The sequence below is a fragment of the Enoplosus armatus genome, chromosome 24 (assembly GCF_043641665.1).
Source record: "Enoplosus armatus isolate fEnoArm2 chromosome 24, fEnoArm2.hap1, whole genome shotgun sequence".
Taxonomy (NCBI): domain Eukaryota; kingdom Metazoa; phylum Chordata; class Actinopteri; order Centrarchiformes; family Enoplosidae; genus Enoplosus; species Enoplosus armatus.
The window spans coordinates 10,839,434-10,862,303 of record NC_092203.1 but is presented as its reverse complement, the minus strand read 5'-3'; the positions used below and the strand labels follow the sequence as shown (position 1 = coordinate 10,862,303).

The 22,870-nt window shown below is 47.0% G+C and overlaps 1 protein-coding gene across 1 annotated transcript; it reads right to left on the bottom strand.

The window, feature by feature from the left end:
* On the bottom strand, positions 1–22,840 carry LOC139306749 (von Willebrand factor D and EGF domain-containing protein). The gene is made up of 33 exons (XM_070930700.1): positions 22,660–22,840; positions 19,076–19,260; positions 18,608–18,836; positions 18,109–18,174; positions 17,782–18,014; positions 16,399–16,488; positions 16,113–16,254; positions 15,406–15,623; positions 14,678–14,751; positions 14,303–14,579; positions 13,866–14,068; positions 12,829–13,739; positions 12,580–12,716; positions 12,330–12,491; positions 12,125–12,229; positions 10,859–10,973; positions 9,552–9,814; positions 9,243–9,462; positions 8,986–9,123; positions 5,293–5,775; positions 4,968–5,138; positions 4,134–4,431; positions 3,458–3,981; positions 3,199–3,294; positions 3,024–3,119; positions 2,699–2,794; positions 2,518–2,613; positions 2,348–2,443; positions 2,163–2,258; positions 1,799–1,894; positions 711–806; positions 502–599; positions 1–28 (listed from the first exon to the last, which is right to left on the bottom strand). The coding sequence occupies exons 1-33, from the start codon at positions 22,757–22,759 to the stop codon at positions 8–10; spliced, it is 6,231 nt and encodes a 2,076-aa protein (XP_070786801.1). The 5' UTR covers positions 22,760–22,840; the 3' UTR covers positions 1–7.
* Between the last annotated feature and the right edge of the window lie 30 nt (positions 22,841–22,870).

Below are 22,870 nucleotides of genomic sequence, written 5' to 3'. Positions count from 1 at the left end.
GCGGGTCTCACCCTCGGGCAATAGGGAGCTGAAAAACAAGAATGAGCCTTTATTATGATTTACGTACATAACTTTATATTTAAGAAATTCTAGACTCATCTGTTCCAGCTGAAAAGCAAAATGCATCATCATCTGTAACCGCTCAATTCATGAGATTGGATGCATTTTCACATGTTTCCAGTTTTCTTCTTGTGCAAGTCTTCTGACTCACACGTGTGAATCTCAGACCAGCTGAATAACTGAAGCATAACTTGTGCTTTCCTTCCTAAAGAGAGGAGGAGGAGGAGGAGGAGGAGCTGCTCTTAAGCAAGACACTTAATATGCAAATAAGTCACACCTTGTTTCAGACCTTTATTTCATTTTTGTGGTCAAACTGGAGTGAAAACCTGACGAGGGGAACATTTCCAGGTCCAGTTGAAGTCATTGTAAAGTCCTGGACTCTGTTCACATGCTGAGCCTCCTTTTGCTTTAAAATAACGCTCCATGTTCAGTCCTTCTTACCCTTCTGGAGCAAAGAGAGCCCGAGTATCCGCTCCGGCAGGCGCAGACGTTTGGTCGGACGCATCGACTGCCGTAAAGACACTTCTGTTCGCAGTGAGCTGAGAAACAGAACACAAGTCAGATACAGTAAAGTTTTCTCTGGCCGTGGCGTATTTTGACTGGAAACTAAGTCATATTAAGAGTTAAAGCTTCTGTGTTGGGATACTCACGGATCTGACACAGCATGCCTTGCCACCCCGGGGTGCAGTGGCAGGTGTTGGCCCCCACACATTCCCCTCCATTCAGACACTTCTGCAGACAGCTGGCTGAGAGGCAACACAAGACGTAACATTAGGGCTGCACTCAAGTCACAAACCCGGGCAGGCCTTCCTAAGCCACACACTGTTGGATATTTATAAGATATAAGGCCATCCAGATGAGTGACAGGTGTCAACTGACGGAGGAGGGCGGGGCTAACACACTTCCTTAAATGAACGCTGCAGATTTGAGCTTCAGCAGATAATGGTCGTGTGTGGTTAACCCCCTCTCCCCCCTGATGTTAGGACGTCTTTAAGGTGACCGTTGTGTCTTCAGTCTGAAGCTCAGCCCCCACAGCTGATGGCCTCCACGTGGAGGGCAGCAGAGACCCTGGACAGTCTCACTGGACCGGCTTCAGTTTGGTGAGTTTTACGCCTCTTATAGTCAGTTGCTGACATTTAATCCATTTGGGGTCAACATTTAAGGAAACTTTCTAACTTCAGCTTCTCAAATGTGAGGATTTCACTGTTTTATATAATTGTAACAGTAACACACGAAGTCGTCAGCAGGTTTCCATTCAAAGTGTTATATTTCTTTCTCTCAGCTTAAGTCAGGTGTCATCGAGTGGTTTCATTTTTCTACAAATTAAAAAGTATACTTACAAGTTATATCAGCGCGTCCCTACTTTAAACAGGTCATGTCAGAATGAAGTAAACATAACTTCGACTATAAAATACAATGGAAAGACTCAACCAAAGTGCAAACTAACACTGCACACACTCAGTGCACCTGCGTCAGCGGCCTAATTAGCACACCTGTGCTCCCCAAGCAGCAGTCAGGTGACCTCCACTTCCGACAGTCACAACGTCTTGATGTCATCTTTCACTATTTTGCCTGTTTTTGCCTGTAAGTTTGGTTTCTGGACAGTTTCTGGACAGTTTCTGGACTTCATGCTTAAACCCGAGTTTAGATTTTGGTGTCATTTTGGGACGACAGGCCGGTGGTGAGACTTTGTTCTTGGAGGGGAAGACGGGCAGTCAGACGTGTTCACGGCACTTACGTTTATCACATCTCTTTCCTCGCCAACCTGACGGACAGTCGCAAACATCTGGACCGACACATCTGCCGCCGTTCATACACATGGGCTCACACACGCCTGCAGAGAGAAATTGTAGGCTGCTCATTTCAGGTACTGGTTTGTTTACATTGACAAAATCTGTTTTTCAGATTTGACTTTGAAATCTGAAGTAGCAAATTAATTTGATGAAATAAAGTTTAAGGAGGAGGATAAAGACGACTGAAAAGGATGTAGAGAATAATGAGTAAGGAAGAAGAGGACACAGGAAGAAGAGGAGGAAACACAGGAAAGAGGATCAAGTGACTGGAGGGAGAAATAAATTAGACAAACAAGGAGAAAGACAGACTTTTCTCGCAGCGCTTCCCGGTGTATCCCTGCAGACAGGAGCAGACGTTGTTCCTTATACACAGACCGCCGTTCTTACAGGGAGGACTGCAGACAGCTGCAAGAGGAGAAGCAAGATTAAGATACTAATGGGAAACATCAGATTCAGTCTTTTTAATATGTTCCTGACCTCATAACTAGATTTACCATTCTGACACTGCGCGCCGTAGAAACCGTGAGGACACTCGCAAATATTCGGCCGAACACACGAACCTCCGTTGAGACACACTGGAGAGCAGAGGGCTGGAGAGAGACGAGAGCTTCGGCGTTCAGAAAGTCACAACACATTCACAAAAAACAACAAAAAAAACACTCACCAATCTCACAGGACGGTCCGGTCCAGCCCGCCTGACACATGCACTCGTCTGGAGACACACACTGGCCTCCGTTGTGACAGTGACGGCTGCAAACCACTACGATCCACCAAAAAAACAAAACGATTTAGTAAGAGCACAAAGATTCAGACATTTCAGTAAATATGGAAAAACAGGAACTCACTGGTCTCACATCGAGGTCCCACAAACCCATAAGGACAGGAACAAGTCTGGAGTCCCACACAGGTGCCTCCGTTTTCACACTGTAACCTGCACAGAGCTGCAGAGACGCACGAGTCATCATTTATAAGCCATTCTGACGTTTGAATACCTTTTATATTTTTGTGAAGTGTCTCTTTACTTAGCTGCGATACTAAATAGTCACTTCCACCTTTTATTTATTTGCTTTGACGCAGATGTTTATAGACGTACTCTATTGATGGTGAAAACCAGTGTGCTAAAGACGTCTGGGACTGGATTAACTGGGGAAAAAAGGAGGCAAGCTTTACCTTCCTGACAGGTTTCTCCATGAAAACCTCTGAGGCACCGACACACGCCCGGAGCGACGCAAACACCCCCGTTCATACAATCCGGCTCACAGATTGCTAAGAAAATTTGGATAAACAAAAAATATGTAATATAAATAAATAATGAATCAATAAGAGGAATATTAGCTTTGTTTACCTGTCTGACAGTCGAGTCCAGTGTAGCCTGGCTTGCAGCGGCATGTATTGGGCGCAGCACACTCCATGTTCCTACCACATGTATGCCTGCAAATAGCTTAAAAATCACATGGAGATGTTAAACCGGTTTAATTTCTGTTCTGGCCTTTGAAATTATATCATTTTATTTCTCATTATTTATTCAAATAGGAGACAATGGGACATCTAAGGGCCAGTTAAATTAACCTCTGACTTAAAGTGCTAGTTCGATGGAGCCTCACCTCTACAGGCTCGCCCATCTCCAGTGTATCCTACAGGACACCTCCCACAGCGGAAACCCCCATCCAGGGTTGGTTCACACAGGACACCAGGAAAACACGGCCGGTCGGCGCATGTCGTCACACGTTTGTCGGCTGTCGTACCGCTCCGCTCCCCTGGCTGGACGGAGGTGGCTCTTTGTAGCGGGGAGCTGTAGACCATCTTGCCCGGAGTTGTGAAAGTCAATCCCGGGACCATCTGCGGCGTCTCCGGGTCTTCGGATCCAGTCTCCGCCTCATCTCCGTCTGCTGAGAACTCCGACTCAGACAGCGAGTAAGACAGCGCGGTGAGGGCCGCTGTCAGTGGGAGGACAGGTCTTGGAGGGGTCCAGGGTTTGGCCTGGGTGGATGCATGGTGGTTGAGATGCGGCTGGGTTGTCTGTTTGGACTGCGTCGCTTTGCCAAACTGAGTGGATAGGCGAGGAGCGGGCAGTGTTACCTTGGGAGGTGCGGCACCAACCAGTGCTCCTTCAGACTGCTGGGAGATCATAGAATGAAAGGAGGAAGGTGATTGGACGCTGATGTCACCTCCACATTTTCCTTTACGAATCAGGACTGCTTTCATTAAGACGATGCACTGTACAGAAATGGACTCACCTTGGAGACGGTCACATGGGGAGCCATAAAATCCCTGGAGGTAGTCATGCTTGATCTGGAGTATGTCCTGGCATCTGATCTGAGGTTGGCCCTTTGGCTGGTGATTGATGTTCTGGGAACAGTGACCGCCTCTCTCCTCCCCGTCCCGCCTCCCCTCCCTGAAGCGGGAACCTGGCGTGGTGCATCATCTTTGTTGGCACTGGTGACCGGCGGGGACAGGTGTTTGATACCGTGCCTGGCGGGCAGGTTGGGCAGGTGCATCTGGGAGACTCTGCCGCTGCCTGCTAGCGGGGATCGGCTGGCCTTGCCTACCGTCTGCTGCTGAGGAAGGTGATTGGAGGCTGAGGAAAGACGGAGGGGACATCAGTGGCAAATTGAACAAGACAAATGTCTTGTTAGAGGCCGACTGACCCATCTGCATAAACGCTTTGCTCCACCTTGAGACTTTCCAGACAAACCTGATCCACAGTAAAGGGATTTCAGTTGGAATGAAACAGTCTTCTGAGTTGCGAGGACCTCCCACTCCCCCTCATGAGAAAACATTAAACAATCTTCTGTTGAAACTTTGCGGCCGGGCGCTGACTCAAAAAGCAAAGCACCAACGGTGGTTATTACATCCAGACAGTCTCTAACTGCTTAAATTGATTTATCTGCTGCAATAAATGGCATTCTTTCCAACCAAGACAAACAAAACATCAGGGAAAGCAGAACGTCACAACAAATTAAAAGAATAGAAGGAAGAAATTGTGCATTTAGTCTCGTGTTGATATTCATGCATGCTTTTATTTTTGTACATTTCCTTTATGTCAGATCTTCAGTATGTTTCAGCCTTAGAAGAGCTTTAAAATCGGTGGAAGTCGACCAGGTGTCGGCGTACCTGCCTTGGCGTTCTTCATGCAGACGCGTCCGTTGCCGTACAGGCCGGGCGGGCACCGGCCGCAGACGTAGCCGACGTGTGGCGGCCTGCGGTTGATGCATTGAACTCCGGGGAAGCAGGGCCTGCTGGCACACGTAGCCAACACATTCACAGCCGGAGACTGACCAGATCCTGAGACAAACTGTGGTCAGTGCTCTACACGAGCTAAATAAGAGCTTCCCTTTACAGTTTGCCCTCTAGTGGGCTTGATAGAATGAAATACATTTTACATTTTAAATGTTTCTGTACAAAGAAACAGTTGGTAGAGATTGTTGGAAATGTTTACCTGAAGCTGGTCTGCCGTTTCCCGACGGCTGGGCTACACTGGATGTCTTAGTGTCAATAGTGTTGCTGATTTTTGGTTGATCAGGCTCGACTTGGTCCGGTGTAGTTCCTGAGATGTTCTTGAGAGCGTCTGTGTCGGTCGTGGATGGCTTCAGTTGAACTCCTTGGGTTCTTCTCAAAGCATCAGTCTTTGTTTGGGTCACGATTGGTGTGATGCTCTTGTTAGTTTCTGCCTTAGTGAGCGCTGGGCTCAGGCTTGTTCCTGGAATCCGCCTCCAAGTGGTGGTCTTAGTTTGTGATCGGTTTGGGTCAACCCTTGGAATCGTCTTCCCCGCCTCGGCCCTCGTCTGCGGGGAGCTACCACTTGAGGTCTTCCGGAAAGTGTCCGTCTTTATTTTGGGTGGTTGCAGCAGAACATCTGGTATCTTGTAGACGGTCGTACGAGGAGCAGATGTGGGAGAGGTGGGGACTGGCCTGACGACTGCTGTATGAAGAAAAACAGATTATATTTTGGATTACTTCCCATTCAATTTCTGGATCACCCACATTGCAATGAAGGAGTGAAGATACTGTAGATTACAGTCAACAGGAAAAGGAGCTCTGAGAAAAAGGTCAAAAGGTTTTTAATGAAACAGACGGCAAGAGACTTTGAGTTTATGTAAAGTTCTCATGATTACCGCTCAGCCTATCAACACGTTTACAAGCCACGAGTAGCAGGAGACACTGACTGACGGCAGACATGGCAGCAAGTCAGACAAACCTGGCTGATTTATCCTGCAGCAGCGCGGCCATTTTAGTTTCAAATGCTTCTTGTGACTCATCTATTAAAACTTTTTCAAAGCTGAATTTACGTCCGCTTGGCTGATTCGTGAAACATCGGTTAGTTGGTTGAGGTTTTCCTTACGAAACTCGAGCAGTATTTGTAGTTTGTGCTTTGTATTGCCATGTAGTTCTTACCTTGGTCTTTGATTTATTGATTCTAGTTAAGGTTTTCATATTTCTGTTGCCGTCTTTTTCCTGTATTCAGTTTTAGATATTTGCTTGTGATTAAGAGCTGTACTGGAGATGAATCAAGTTCTCTTGAGCCCTCTGGGCCTGGCCTTGAATTTGTTTAGACTTGTGCTTTGCACTGCAGAAAAAAAAAAGATGCCAAAGAGACAAAGAAAACTTCAATAGTTCGCTTTGCATCTGGACATTTAAGTTTTGGGAACGTCACGGTGTGACCCCCAGGTGAAGCTCCTCGTGACCCCTGACACACAAAGTTGTGCATCTTTTGAACTGAAGGGGGTCAAATAAGTCAAACTGAAGTCCCTTAGCTGGAGAAGATGATAGGACTGAAGAGTGAACAGTTACAGGGAGGATCGGTCCTCACGAGTCTACTTCTACAAAGGTCCATAAAAATTACAAGAATACATTAGCGACAGTAATTTGTGCCGTGTGCTTTGCTGCGAGCCAATTTTTCCATTAGGGACGATAATGTCTTGAAACACACACCTTGGTTTGATTTTTAGCCTGCTTAGACGCCATGGATGGAATTACAGGAAAGCCACAACTCATCTAGAGAGTCCCAATGTAAAAACATTAAGGACGAGTTGCAAATGTCATTCAGCTCAGGTTTGTTTTAAAGCCATGCGTTAGGAACTATAAATACACCTCACACCAAGCTGCTCAACACAAAAGGATCTCTAAAATGAGTCAATATTTTAAGGCCTTTCTTTAGTTTGGCATTAATCTGGCAAGTAACTAAAAGACAAATTCAAACGCACACTATCCCGGGTTTGTTTGGTTCATTTGAGTTCATCTACATTTCTGGTTCAAGTAAAACAGACCAGTGTTAAGTTTAATTATTGTTTATTCAGTTCTGCATTTCATCCATCTTCACTCCTTACCATACCCACCATGTGTTCTCCAGACAAAAGGAAGACATGAGCGACCATTTCCTCTATTTATGCTCTGGGTGACATCATCACTGATGTCACAGGGTTAGACCAAGTATGGTGGGAGGGGGGGAGGTAAAGTAGGCGAAGTTATTTATGTTGATTGTAATCCATTTGTGTATAGTTACAAATATATTATGTGGTAAGTTCAGTGAATTTGTGTTTAGATGTGGAAATCATTGAAAATTGGCGACTTTATGACTCACAGACTTTCAGGTGTGATACTAGATTTACCTGCAGGGTTGGTACAGCCAAGATTGACTGCTGATGGCAGGGCCTATATAAGCAGCTGCTGTTGCAGGGAACATCAGTGTGTCGCTGTGTGCACATGTTAATTTAAGTTTGACGTGGACCGCGCGCCGCGCTTTCTAGCCGCTCTGCTCAGGCTTCCCTACATTACCTATGAGTTGATGAACGTAAAGAGGATCACCATCACCTTGTTGAAACTTTGTGCGCTGCATCGCAAACTTTCTTCTGTCAACTTGTCCCCACAGCGAGCAACAAACCTGGCTGCCTCACAGTGATGTGTTCAGGGGTAGAATAAATGTGGGATAACCAGAAACCCTCATGACCTCTGACTGCGAAGAGGAGCCAATCAGTGGTTAGACTTAAAGTTTGTAGAAAGTAACAACTAAATGTATGTTTGCAGTTTGTCCAAATACAAATATAAACTTTTATCGAGCTACAAATGAGCCCCGATTGAAGTCAATAAGTCATCGTTCATTCATGCTTTTGCTGCAGCTTTTGGCTGCTGGGAGGTGTTCACTGTGAAGCAGCAGCTTTATGAATATCAGGCGTTTCAGTATCGCGACTATTACTGATGTGTTTACTGCGTGAATTCACGTCCGTGCACGCGCGTGTACACACACACACAAGCTGAGCTGGAAGCTGCCTTTGTTTTTGCTGCAATGCAAAGTGAGCACACGGAGCGAGGCAGCGCTATCAGCTGCCATCAGCCATCTGGTTTCCATTCAACACAAGCACTGCATCCCTGCGAGTGTTCCTCAGAGACGCATGGCTGCGATGAACAAATTCACCTTCACATTCTGGGCGGTTAGCTGATGCTCTTATCCGGCGTGATTTACTTGCAACAACAGCAGAGCATTCTTCACATTTCTGGGGGTTGCATGAAAATAATCACAAAGAATGTTGGAACCAACATCACGGCCTCCGAGAGGTGATCCTATACGATAAAGAAGTGTTGGAAAATGAATAATTTGATTGATTTATTTATTATGTGAGACCGATACTCATGTCACTTAATGACACTGTGCTGTGTACTGTATGTGTACTGTATGTGTACTGTATGTGTACAGTGTGTATTTACTGTAAGAAGTTCCACGAGAAGTTATTTCATCATTATACCAGTTGTACGTTGTTATTTTTAATAAAATATTCTAAGAAGATATATGAAGTGAAGTGATTCATTCAGACGGACATTTTTTACAGTGTAATTTTACCAATGTGTTTTTTTTGTTTTTCATCCCAGAAACCTGGAGAGAGTAAAACGTCCTCATTTTATTCACATGATGTAACGATCCGACTTTGTTTTATAGTCTTTGGCCATCAGATCTCATGACTGGACACCAGATTTGGAAAACCTGTACCTGAATACCTCTTAAAACACGTGAAAAAAGCTTTGTAGGTCTTTAACTGGTACGTTTCTCCACAGCAGGTAATTCAGTGCTTTGTTCAAGGGTACAACACACACTGCAGCAGTTTAATATGTGAATCCCTTGTTGGCAGAGTTGTCTTACCTGTACATGTCGTCCCATTTCCCAGCATGCCTTTGGGGCATGGGCCGCAGCCATAGGAGCCAAAGCTGTTGAAACACTGGACTCCTGGGAAACAAGGCTTCTTTTCACACTCATTGATATCTTCCAGGCATGTCACACCTGCCGAAAACACACACACACACACACAGGCCATTGTTTCTGTGACCATAAACCATAACTGTTATTGATCTTCTACACTTTCTAACATGTGATTTCAGGGACTCTCATTAAATTCTCACCTCTCAGCCCTGCAGGACACTCGCACCTGTACCCGCTGGCTGTGTTGATGCACCTGCCGACGGTGCACGGGGCTGACAGACACTCGTCTACGTCCTGGTCGCAGAGGTCGCCCTGCTTACCCTCAGGACACACACACAGGTACTTCCCACTGCCAGCTGGGAAATGGACATCCGTCACACATGTACCTCCATTCTGACACCCACATGGCACCACATCGATCTGGATTACAGATGGAAAAGAGACTCTACTGAGGCATATATGTATAATGTTTAACAAACCCCGGCTCTATTTGCCGTCTCCAACTCTACCTCCACGGTGAAGGTGCTCTGGGCGTTGCACTCATCTGACAGCGTGAAGCGGAAGGAGCGGCCCGATGGACGTCCCTCCTCCTCAGGAACCCTCCAGATGAGGAGGCCAGCAGGGGAGAGGACAGCCCCCTTCGGCCCCTCCTCCAGCTGGAAGAGGAGGGCCGAGCCCTCGGGGTCCGACGCCGCAAACTGGAAGACGAAGTTCTCCCCGGCAAATGTCCGCAGGTCGCTTTGAGGCGGGTGGAAGGCCGGCGGCTCGTTGACTGGAGACAGAAATAACAGGTTGAGTATCTGTGTACAAACGCCATGTGCTTTACAACAACAACAACAACAACAACACTAGCTCTTTTGTCATAGTTATTCCCACCTTCTTATTTACTATTACATCTACAACTACAAGTCTTTGTGTCTACTTCCTGTCCTGAAATAAACTCTTTACAAGGTTGGTTTGGCAAAAACATTCCTCCAGGCTGTTCCTGGAAGAATCGTTGTAAACACACACGGCTGGAGAGGTTTCCAGCTTTTCTTTCCAAGCGGAGCTCTCGACAACTTCAACAAGATCATGTAGCATCCACTACTGAGATCACGCTTTCCCCACAGATGTTTGATAGGAAGAAGGTGATGATAATCCCAGGAAACACCTGCTCAGCATGACGGTCATATGTTGAGAAACCGACAGGAGGACGTTCGCTGATTAATAGGATTATTACTGTGTCTGAATTCCAAACATAACTGTGTAGAAATAAGCAGAAAGTCTGGCCATAATTCCACTTGCATCCAACATAAACCAATACAACCTCTTTGATCTGCCTTATTTCTGTTATAACATGAAACTGCACTGCGTAGAAAGAGGAATTATCTGTTAGAATAACTGTCCTAAGAAAGTTCAGGCCTGAAGCACTTCGCAGCTTTTACAGTTGACTTGTGGGTTGTAGAGTGTAAGTAAGGATGACTGTCAGTCTATGTAGCTGTTGCAACCAACCATGTGATTTACCCCCTCTTGTCCCTTCCCCTCTGTCTCACAGTGGTTAAGCGACAGGTCAGGGCTTGCTGGGGAAACTTAAACCTCCGCTCCTTTGATCTGCTAATGGTGACAAACAGGACCACAGTCGGACGGCTGCCACAATGACAGACTACCATGACTTCCCCTGCACTAATACAGGAAGACAAATACTGTTTTTCCTGTTATTCATCATTAGTGCGCTGCAAGCTGAGTCAGAACACCTCTAATTTCTAAATCAGTTTGCGACTTAATACCAACTCTTGCAGAACTCTTTCCAGATTTGGGTTTGATTAGTTGTTTCTACCTTGGTTCACGGACCAGGTGAATTTGGAGGTGTCCGGGTCACACAGGAGGCAAGGGCTGCTGGGATTGGAGGCTCCCTCTGTGAAACACATCCCGTCGATGTTACATGTCTTCTCCTGGCAACCAGAGACAGAGCAACAAAGGAAAAGGTTTGTGGTTTGGTTTGTTTGTGTGCTCATATTTAGTGTTGACATGTCGGGGCAGCTTCCAGAAATCACAACATTTATAAAAACACATTTTTCAAGCTGTTTGTTTTCCTTTTGTGGCTTTTCTCTGGAGGCGCCAGGTAAGTAACAGGAAAGCATCTGCTCCGTCTCTGCTTACGTTAATTCAGTTTAGTTCAGCTTTGGAAAGCACATGCAGATCTCTTGGTCTGCAAGTGTTCACTCCAGGTTGTTTGTAAGGTTACATGTTGTCCTGTCTCCATTCCCATAAAAAGCAGTTCCAGTCATAACAACCCCCCTCTGTCCCTTTTTTATTAATGTTTTTAAATAACCAGCTGTTGGGAGGATGTGGAAGTCACGCTGTCTCTGCTTTAGTCATTCAACCTGCTACAAGTTGTGCACAGTGTAGATTCTGCAGCCCGAACAGAGCATATAAAACGCTTCACCACACTTTTCCACTAAACACCCACTGAATCACATCTGTCTCCTAAATCTGTTTCCCGTACTCAAACAAATAAACTCCTTTCTTAACAAGTGACCTGTTGCAGTCATTTGAAAGATGACTCTCCTCCTGAAAAAAGGCAAGACGTTGTGGTGGAAGTGGAAGACAAAATGCTCAAATCATTTTGAAATTCACTGACAAATTAACTCTATTAAGATATAAGGGTTTGTTGTTTCATTGATATTTATATTTTGTAGTCAGTGTTGGATCAGCTGCACAATCTGGAAATTAATAGATTCGGCACCTATGACCTTGACCCTCGATAATGATGATAACATGGCCAAAACACACATATACAGTCTGAGGTGCAAACATTTTCCATGCAGCTGTCGATCCTTCAGCAGAAATGTTTTATCTTAATTTTGTTTTCTTGCAGTCTCAGAATAATCACAAACCTCATTGGTAGTAGAAAGAACATCTACATAGATTTTAATAATCATGCAGTCTTTGACAGTCATGAAACAGTTTGTTTGCTGGAAGTGGTGGCGTGGTGTCCTGGTGTCCTGGGACTGGGCTTGAAAAATACATTAATCATCATTTTTCAGTTAATGTTTGAAGTTGACACGGAGAAAAACACTGTTCACTTTTGTATGCGAGTTACCTTTAACTTACAGAGTCCTGAGCGCGATGCCTCGCAGACCTGGCAAACGCCATCGTAGATTGTCAGCACCTTGGCCTGGCTGTACTGGGAGCCATCGTTGGTTACCTGGGACAAGAGAGAGAGAGGAGCTGGCACTGAAAAATGCTTCTGACAGAACCAGCCCACAAAAGACTTCTTAGAAGCAGGTTAATGTCAGAGACTTTACCTTAATCTCCCAGCGTGCGTATGGTTTGTCATCCATCATGAAGTCTTCTGTATTGACGGCCATGTTGCTCAGAGATGGTACAGCACAGTCTAAAGCCTTGGAACTGAGGAAGGTGGCTTTTGTTCTCTGTTTTTCCCCTGGAACCCAAACCCCGTTCATGTACTGTGGAGGCAGATCAAAGCAATTCAGAGGAAATACCGCTTTCATCTTGAAGGCTCTCGGCCCGACCTTTGACCTCGCCTTTCCTCACCTTCAGTCTGGTGGCATGGCAGCTGAGGTCGGGAGAGTTGATGAAGCCAAGGCCGAAGACTCGAACGCTGCGACAGTTGAAGGCTCGGATGTCACACAGTCCACCGTTCTCCAAGTCTGTTAACTCTACTGGCTGGCCTGTCCGAGGAGAGATTATTGTTTGTTCATGAGTGCATTACAAGCCAGTCCAAAGAGAGAATATTAGTTATTTCAGAAGCTAATTGGAACAGAACTGTCTCTGGATACTCACTGATGGCAAGGCTGCAGTCGTAGAAGCTGTGGCTTTGATAGCACTGGCAGCCCCACTCTGTACACTCTCCATTTCCGTTGCAAAAGTTGGGGCAACGCAGCGCTGTCACCACCTCCCTGGACGCTCCTGGTAGACCAGCCACCTCCAAGGCTCTCTGGGTCCGGTTTTCCAGCAGCCTCCTCTCGCACTCATTCTCCAGGTACGGCAGCAGTGCCTCCTCCCAGCCCAGGTCGTCTTTGAGCTGCAGGTCCAGAATGCAGAGATCCACCGCCTCATCCAGGCGGCGGCCCAGCAGCTCCCGGCACACTGCACCAACAGTGGAGTTGGCCAAAGCTATCTGGCACACCTCCAGAGCTTTGGCAGAGGTCAGGCCGCTCGGCGTGGGCCACTGCGGTTGCAGCTCCGGTCGGGCTTCTGCCAAGTGATCCTCAGGGAAGAAGTAGGCAAAGCTCTCCAGGTCGGCCTGGCTGAGGCTCTGAGCAGTGAAGACAGGCTGGAATTCAAATGACGCCTGTCTCCTCGGCCTGGCAACGGAAAGCAGAAGATCTTCCCTGAGCTCACTGTCCAGTTCAAGATCACCGTCGCTGTTTTTATTATTCTCGCTGTGAAACTGAAGGTGCCTCCTCTCCAGAGGGTGACTGTTAAGGGCAGACATATCCAAGATACTTTCCTCTCTTTCTGGACTCTTGATGTATTCCACTGTTGTGTCCATAGAGGGGAACACAGATGTGTAATCCACATTATCGTATGCTACGCAGTCGGAGTGAGCGGAAGGATTGTACAAGTTCCTCATCTCTCTGCCGGCGTGATGAGAAGTGCTGTATCCTTTCTGGCACTGACAGAAAGGCCTCCTGACCTCCTGCGTCGTCCCAAGAGGCGTCTTGTCAAATAAACTCTCACCGGGCGCTATCCTAGCACACACACAAAACAGCTCAGTAGCTCAGTGGAGACTTTAAAGAATCTACTATTTCAGCCAAATGAATTAAATGTAAAACAAATATACTCATTTTAATTTGTCTAAGTAGTCGTGGACTAACCTCCAGTCCTCTATGAAGCGATGCAGGTCATCGGGGCCATAGGAGCCACCGTCAGAGCCGTGGAAGTCGTTGTTGCCATTATGATCGAAGGTGCCGCAGAGGCCTTGCGTATTGCTGTAGTCCACGCTGGGCCCCCGGACGGAAAGGCTCATCCCCCAATCCCCAACATCGGCCCTAACAAAGGCCCCGGAGGGAAAGATCAACTACAGGAGGAGAGTCACATCCAGCAGCTAGTTAAGATTATATCCTCACGCAGCAAAAGTGCACATTTTGTTCTTGATCAAATGTATATGATAGATAAAAGTAAAGATCCCTCATGAAAGTGACAGGGTGTGGTTCAAGCATGAAATTAGCCGATGATGTTTCCTGGGAAGCAAGCAGCATGTCATGATTTTACACACAAATCTGCACCGATGTCAAAATGTTCGGATACCTACGGTGACCTTCTTCCCCTGGTGGGACTCCAGCACCCTGACTCGACTGCCCTCCCTGTCCCCTAGGTTCTTCAGGGTAAGCTGTGGCCTGGTTTCTTGCGGCTGGCCATTGCACATGTCAAAGACAGCGATCTCGTTCCCCTCTCGTGCCGCAACGCCACAGTTGCAGGCGACAGCGTAGTGTCGGCTGCCGCAGTCCCATTGGCGAGAGTGGACCTCAAACTCCCTAATGAGGCTCCGGTATAGAACAAAGGTGCCAGTCTGGTGGTTTTCATAACGTCTGCACATCGTAGATTGACAGAAGCACATACAGATACCTGAGTTAATCTGGTGTTGTGCCATGCCAAACTGCTGTTCACCGATTAGGAGGTAAATTACCTGCCGTCCAGGGTAATGACATGTGGGTCAGTCAGAGAGTAGCAGATGGAAGTAGGAACGTCCTGGACCGTAACCTGGGGGCAGAGGTCAGGAGAACAAAGATAAGGGGGGGGTCCACTCTGTGACCCTCTGACTTTGATGTTTTCTCTAAAGACAGATGGAAAACGCCTTTACAACAGGCCCCGGGGAGACACAATGTCTGGAGGGCTGACATCATGTCTTCCATAACGTAATAGCTTGTGAGGACGCATCTAATGACTACATAGAGCAGCGCTCTTTAAACATCATGTCAAACCATCAAACAGGCACACTTTTGGCCCTAAACCCCCCCCCCCCCTCAAGTTTTATAAAGCACTGTGTGTATATGTAAACAGTATGACAGAAACCTGTACTTAGAGCTGTCTTTCTAATACTCTCTGATTAAAGTAAAACTTATAATTATATCACACTGCTGTTACTTAATTCTTCTTTATTCTTCTTTAGTTTTGGACCCTGGTGCCCGTCAGGATAACCCTACAGGACTCCTGGAATCCCTAAGTGCCACTGGAACCTCCTCAAAGAACCCTCAGGCATCCTCAAGGAGTCCAGGAACCCCTGTGAGGACCATGTCCTATGCAGTATGCAGCATACCACAAAATAAGAAGCTCTGTAAGCATTTGAGTGCCAGCTTGCATGCCTCATATTCAAATTCTATCCTTGAACATCCAAGCACTTTCACTTCAACTCACTTTCAGGGACGTTGGGATGTAGCTTCTCCAGAGCCGTGGTGCGCCGGGTCCGGGCAAAACACCGATCAGACTCGGCCGGTTCCCGTCTCGTGTGAAATCGGTGACAGCAGTAACAACAAAAGTTGCCCGGCCGCAGCTGCCGTCGCTGCAGGCGTTAGGCTGGAGCTCAACCTGGCAGGCGGACAGCGCCACATTTGCGGCCTCGTGTCCGAGGCTGTCTGTGGATGTCAACACAGCAGTAAGTTAGTGTTAACGGACGGCACACAGCTGCCTCCAGAACTGTAATAATGTCTTCCTGAGCTGGCTTTGATGTGATGATGTACACGGCACATCGGAGCAACATTCAGCATGAAACAGTCTGTTCTGATCTATTTGAAGATGCTTGTGGCAACGTTTGCATCTTTCAGGGATTTGACTTCTCCTTTTAAAGGATTTTACATGCATTAATAAGAAGTTAAAGTCTCAATAGTTAATGTCAGTTCCTCTTATTTGTGTTTTGGTCACAAATCTGAAAATAATTGTCCAATTAAGGAGATATTGAGGCTTAAAGAATGGCATGTTTTGTCAGCTGTGGTGGTTGCTGCAGGCTCAAAATCAGGATTTTCTGTCTGATGGTTAACATTCAGTATCCTCAAACAGTAAGCTTCATTACAGATAAGTAAGGGTGACGACACGGACACTATCTCCTGTTTTCCTGCAGGTCTGACCTGGGTCGTGGACGCTCAGAGCCAGAGGGACTTCGCACTGGTCACCGTGGTCGGGGCCGTAGCAGGGGATGGGCACTGTGCTGTGGACGGTCACCTCGTGCTCCTTACCGTTCTCTGCTATGTGGAGCGAGTCTGGAGAAAACTGAAGAGAAGGAGCCTTTGGTGAGTTTGGCTGTGCAGGTTTCAAACTATACGGTTTTCTCCATTAGCTGCTGTACAGAATGGCACCATGGCTCTCAAATCCTTCTTATCTTGGTGTAGATTGGAGTTAAAACAGAGCGTTTACCTTCAGTCCAGCGTAGAAACCCTCACTTTCTTTTGGAGTAGATCTGCTGTGGCTGAAATTGGCTCTGAAAGTGGACACACTGCAGGAGAACTGCAAGAAAAAACATCACTGGCATCACTCGATGCGTGTCTTAATCCAAAAAATTACAAATGCATAAGAGAAGTGAAAGATAAAGGAACATTTAAATATCACATCAACTGAAAAGTCTACTTGTAAATGCATTTTTGTTGAACTGTGCAAGTCGGCCTTTCCTGTTTTGTGTATTTGTGGAACTCAATCACTTTAAAGCTCTACAGAACCTCACATGACCTGTGTTTGATTACATTTCCCGGTGACAGAGCGCCTCACAGTTCTACAACAATGTCAGACTGACGCAGTATTTGTGATTTATCAAAACATTTCCCTGTGTAGCTCACAGTACAGCGCTCCTCTGGTCCACGGCACTAACATTTAACTCACTCTCATGGTTAAAAAAAATGGCCTTTGACCCAACTCAGCTGCTACATCAACATGTGTTAAGGACGGACCTCTGCAACACGTTCCAGACACAACTAACACAACCCCGGTGTCCAAATATGGCAGCACAATGGTCCACAGATGTACCAGGGTGAATAGTCAGAGTGACATCACTTCTGTTTCAAATAGCATCACGTTAAAAGTCTAATAACTTAATGTTTCCTGGCAACAAATCATTTCTACAGGAAATGAGAGCCGTCAGCAGTTCTGGGCAATCCATGTTTCGAGATCACACCAGCTGTAAGAAAGTAAGTCTCCAACCAGGACGCTCAACCAGCTTTTCATTTTCATTCGTCTGAAAAAATAAGAAGCTCTGTGTCTTTGCTTTGTGGTGTTTTTCGTGAGGAAGTTGGGCAGAAAATAACATGAAACTGGGGTGAAAGCACGTGCCAGACTCAATGCAAAAACCACAGGAGTTTAGAGCTTCAGTAGCTAATTTGTCCTCAAGTTAGGACAAATTTCTGTCAGGAGGCAGGTTTAAAGCAGGACACTGAAATCTGTGCAATTAAGTTTAAAAGAAAACAGCCAAGTGAACGCCTATGAACAGCTAGTGAAGAACAGTGTGTGCATCTGTCCATGTACAAAGAACATCCCCAGAATTCACAGTGAAGATTTGAATGAGATTTGAATGGAGGGGTTTAATGGGAAGCATGTGGAGCGCGGCTTCTCCAACCTGCAACTGATTTAACTTCCCCACCCTCCTCTTGCCGTCTCATAATGGGATATGACACACATTGCCTCACTGCCTTTGCTTTGTAAGGCTCAACCCAGGCGAAAAGAGGTCAGCGTGATCTATGGCTTAAGTCGCCCGCTCGAGGGGTCGAACCCTCCTCATGTGGACTCTCAGCACGGTCTGGCAGGAATTACCGTCTCTCCGAGCCTGAAGTGAACGCCGTCCATCTCCACCACAGAGAAGGGCTTCAGTGTGGCTTCCTGCCTGATCTCAGCCTTCATGCTGTGGCCGATGTGTCTGGCCCAAACCACCTGGAAGCCCAGTGTCTGGCTCCACGGCGGCGGGATGAAGGAGCACCTCAGGTGGACACTGTGGCCGATGAGCTCCGGGGTGATCGCCGGGCGGGACGGCAGGGACGGGAGGGCAGCTGAAAACACAGACGGAGGCGTAAAGCACACAGCGATCTAAAACAACCCTGATTAGCATTTTAGTTGTTTATTGGAGGCAATATCGAGTCTCACCTTTGCATCGGCCGTTGACCTCTACCTCACCTGGTGGGCAGAGTCTGGGTCCCAAATCTGGAGAAACTGAAACATGAGATTTATCAGATTTCTTCTCATTATTATTATTATTTTTTTTTTTACAATAACATGATTTATATATTATATTTATGATCAGTAGGTGGCGTTGTTACTGTCCAGTGATTACCACGTATGTCTCTCCAAACGAAGAAACACAGTCTTGTTTTCACTTTGACCAACAGAAAATTGGGGTTCATCCATTGGATTATCCAAAAAGGTTTAATAAGGGTTGACTAATCTTCTCATACCGAAGAAGGGCATGTATTCTAGAGCCAGCCTGATACACCAGCATGGCCAATATTATCAGCCAAATATAGCTTATAATAGATATACTGGTATCCACTGGTCCAAATTAAAACTAAGTCCAAGTTAAAACTTTAAAATCACCAAGACTGGAGTTATGAGGTTCTGCAGGACAACATAATAGCACAGAGGTCACCTTTGGCACAGTATCCCATGCACCCCTGCGTGGGCTGCAGGTGGTAGACCAGGAACTCGCCGCAGTTCCGCACTGTGATGGGGATGCGGAAGAGGCAGCAGTCCTTGGCGCTGCCGTGGAAGAACTGCCAGGTGGCGCAGGCGGACAGCTGGCGGACCTCGCCGGGCCGCGGCAGGGAGGCGTCCTTCAGGGACAGCCACACCGGAGCCTGAGTACCACAGCGATTCATCTGCAGGGGGGGGGGGGGGGGGGGGGGGGGGGGGCATCAGCAGAAACAGTCATTACCTGCAGCGAGGGGGTTATTATACCCTCCACCTGGGCTGAAGGTGCTTATTAAACCTGTCTGGGATATGGATGCTGAGGTTTGCGCTGGCAGAGGATGTTTGCAGTCAGAGAAAAGACAGAAAGTGGATCAAACTAGTATAATGATGTGAACACAACCACTTTTTTGGCAGAACTCTGTCTTACCTCAACGCAGGTGGTCGGCATCTCCGCCGGCTTGTTGTTGATCCTGAATCTGTACCAGCCCGGTGACAGGGAGTGGTCACAGATCAGGTCCTGGATGGCCCTGTTCTGGATCTCTGTGGAGTCGAAGTCGACGCTGCGATGTGGGTTGAGCAAAGTCCGATGGCCTCCTGGGAAACACTCTGGAGCTGAGACGAGGAGAACAAGGATGCTGTCAAACTCTTATCCAGAAAGAGGAAATTCAGCAGATGTTATCCTGCTGAGAAACTCTTAAAATCATTTTTGGATGCTCGCCTTTGCTGAAATAAGTTTCCCAACCTAAAATCTCCTCTTCCCTATTTGTCTGTTTGAGTTCCAGATATGTCAATTTAATCAAGAGGAAATGAAAACGGAAGAATCTCAGGCCATGATCAGACGAGCCGCCCCCCCCCCACCCCCACCCCCGAGTCTTTATCTTTGACGGAGTCCTGCTGTTTGGTTTCGTACAGGACAGATCTGAGAGGACAGACGCGACAAAGATAGACGAAACAAAAGCAACTCGTGCTGTCGTGGGAGACTCTCAGCACTCTGGAGGTGGAAGACTCCATTTAAACTTGAGTGTGGAAGTTTGTTCTTGGCCTTGGGAGTAACAATCTCATGGTCTTCATCAGTGGATGTTTGCTGAGAGAGGAAGACCGCATAGCTCCATAGAAAGCTAGTAAAAACTAATGTTGATGATTTAAACCAGTTCTAACAGCAACAAATAAAAGACACTAACAAGAAAATAACCCCTAAATAAAACCATCACCGCTGGATGCTGTAAAACAATAAAAATAAACAAGTTGCTTGCTGCAGTTGTTGGCCAACAATCATAAAACTCAGTTGTGTGAAGTCTAATTCGGAGTCTCACCTTCATGAATTTAGGCCTCTTCAAACTTCAACACGAGCCTCAGTTTAAAGGCTTGGATTTAACTGGACATTTATTTTGAGTTATGGCAGAACCTCAATGTAACAATCCACCATGTTGACTGTGAAACACAACTGATGTCCAGTTTGCGAGATCTTTTCCGTTTCCTGTCCCGAACACTTGCTGCATGGTGTCCAGATGTCTTCGTAACGTGTCCCAGGAGGAGGACGTCACAATGCGGCCGTTTGAAATGGCCACCTCGCTTCAACTTCCTTATCAAAGCAAATGACAAGAAAGGGTAGCTCGGATAAGGTGACAAAATTATGGGTACGATTACCTCTTTAAAGTGTCAGTCGGCATCGAGGAGGTGAGCAGGAAGGATCATTTCACCCCCAGAGGTTATCTAAATTGCTAAGAATAACAGACATTCCTGTGAGCCTCTCGCCTCTCTAAACTCGCCCCGGGAATGGACGCTAAAGCCAATGGCGCATGACAGGCCTCTGAACACCGCCTGCAGCTGGAGGCTGAAACAACCGGGGGAATTATTTGAGCAGAACATGTAGTTTTCCACACTAGCACACTCTCAAAAGCTCTAAATCTGTGGAGTGAAATGGGTCAAAGTCTACAGAGGCTTTTCTTAACAGGCCTGCACAAAAAGAACAGGCTGTTCTTTCAACTTGTTTGAGTTGAGAAGAGTCACATCAGGGAAAACAAACATTCAGGGGATTTAGGACGTCAGAGCCTTGAGCGGACGAGGCGAAGTTACAGCCAGTGATCCCAAGCCTAAACAAGGTCTCGCATGTTGACAGCCGCTCGAAAGCAAATGCTCCTGTTTACACGGCCGCCTGTGCGTGTACGCCTCGTCTGGAAGCTCCACTGACAAGATTCGAGGTCACAGGTTGTCCAAACAACCGGGTTTTCAGGCTGGAGGACAATCGGCGAGACTTTGGCTGCCGGCTAAACTGCTCCAATTGGCGGCTTAATGAGTTTACAGAGCCGGAGGGGAAGATGGGGGGGGGGTGGGCTAATGAAGTGTCCCCCGGGGGGAGGAGATCCCACTGGGAGGGAGGCCCCTCAGCAGCCCAGATGTGCAGGGACTCTGCAGGGAATTCTCCAGCGTCTCAGGAAGATTAATTTGCGAGAGCGTGGTGTTAACACAGCTCAGGTCACAGGTCTGATTCCCAGAGGGCCTGTCGCTCCGCACGACAGCAGGACGGAGATCTGAACACGCTTAAAAATCGTGGCGTTTATAACGTTGACGCTAAACTAAGTTCGTGAACATGCACGACATGTTATTGCGATCGGGTTAGCGTGCTAACGTTAGCTGCTGCTCCTTCGCGGTGCCTCACAGAGACTCTTCTCTCTCCGTGACTTCATATCAGTCTCATGTGAACCTCAACTTAAAAAAGAACACAAAACTATTTACCAGATCGTAGCACACAACAATGAGACCCCACTGACTCACAGTTTGACTTAAATGCTCCCAGAGCCCCCTTCAGGTCGCCCTTAAGAAGCTTCAGAGTCCGATAAATCACTTTCTTCAGTGTGACAGTGATGTGAAGGATGTTACTGCAGCTGATATCGAGCGAGATCGAGTCTACGGTGACATTTTATAGATATTTGGCAACTTTGGGATCTTTTGGTTGCACAACTTGGCTTCTTATTGATGAACCACTGGGGGGGGTCAGCAGGGTTAAAGGCATTTTAAGCACACGGGGGACCATTTAGAAGACCTGGAGCTGTTTAAACACATCTCTGGCTGCAAGTTAAACCAACACTGTTTCGATGTTTTGAGTTACAGGAGTTGTGCCAGACGCTCGGTGTTCTTGTTGCACATCGCTGTGAGGACCCACTGCGTTTCATTTTACGATGGCCTGCCTTAAAGTTTACGACTGCGTGCTTTGATCTGCAGTTGGACGCCCCGGAGACAAAGATCAGGGTGGCATGTTGGACTGACTGAAAGTACTGGTCACAAACACTTTTAACTGTCTTCTAGAAAGAGTTCAATCCATCTGTCTTTTTGTCCTTGTGTCTCTATTTGTCCTCCATCCAGCGTTAAATGTTGACAGCTGTCCTGTCTGCACAAGATGCAACTTCCTTCTGAACTGAGCGTTAATTCACAAGAAGAGAAGAACGAGAGGAGAAGGTGGCGGCAAGAAGCAGACAGACAACAGCATGATGGAGTCAGTGTTATAATCTCTCTCATCTGTTCACCTCCTTCATTCACTCATTAACTGACTTGTTTGTTGAGGTGATAAGTGGCTTCTCATCTCATCTGTGATCAGCTGTTACTTCATGTCTGTGTGTTGATGTGTCCTCTGTATGTGACTCCAGCTTTGCTCCTGTGTGTCTCTGAAGGTCCAGCTCAGCTCCGGACCCGCTGCGGAGCGACAGGACTGCAGCCTCACGGGCCAAGTCACGCAGCTCTGCACAATCTGCAGCTTTAAACAGGCAAGATCTTCTTTTTCCTGCCTTTTATTTCAAGAAATAACGATAAGAAACTCACATGTGAGACTCTGGATTCGACATCTTCTATTTTAATGCCCCTTCTGAAGGTGAAAAGTAGTTTTGAGTCTTGTCGGTGAAACCATCTGCTGCACGGCAGCTGGGGACCATATGGGAATCTCAACTCGAGGGATACGAAAGGATTTAGGATTTTCTTTTGTTTGAAAAAGCCATAAAATAAAGTCCATCCACCTACCATATTGCGCAAACGCTCCTAATTGCGCGACGCACAGCAGCGCGATGCGTAAACATCCAGGGAGGGAGAGGCGCGCAGAGCCCAGTGCGCAAGCGTCCATGGCTGCGGGGACCGAGTGAAGGAGATGCGGCAGGCTGGCCTCAGTCGTCGGGTCCCATCGAGAGTTTGGTGCGAAAGTGGCGCAAACTGTATTTAACCCCCCCGCTGTGAT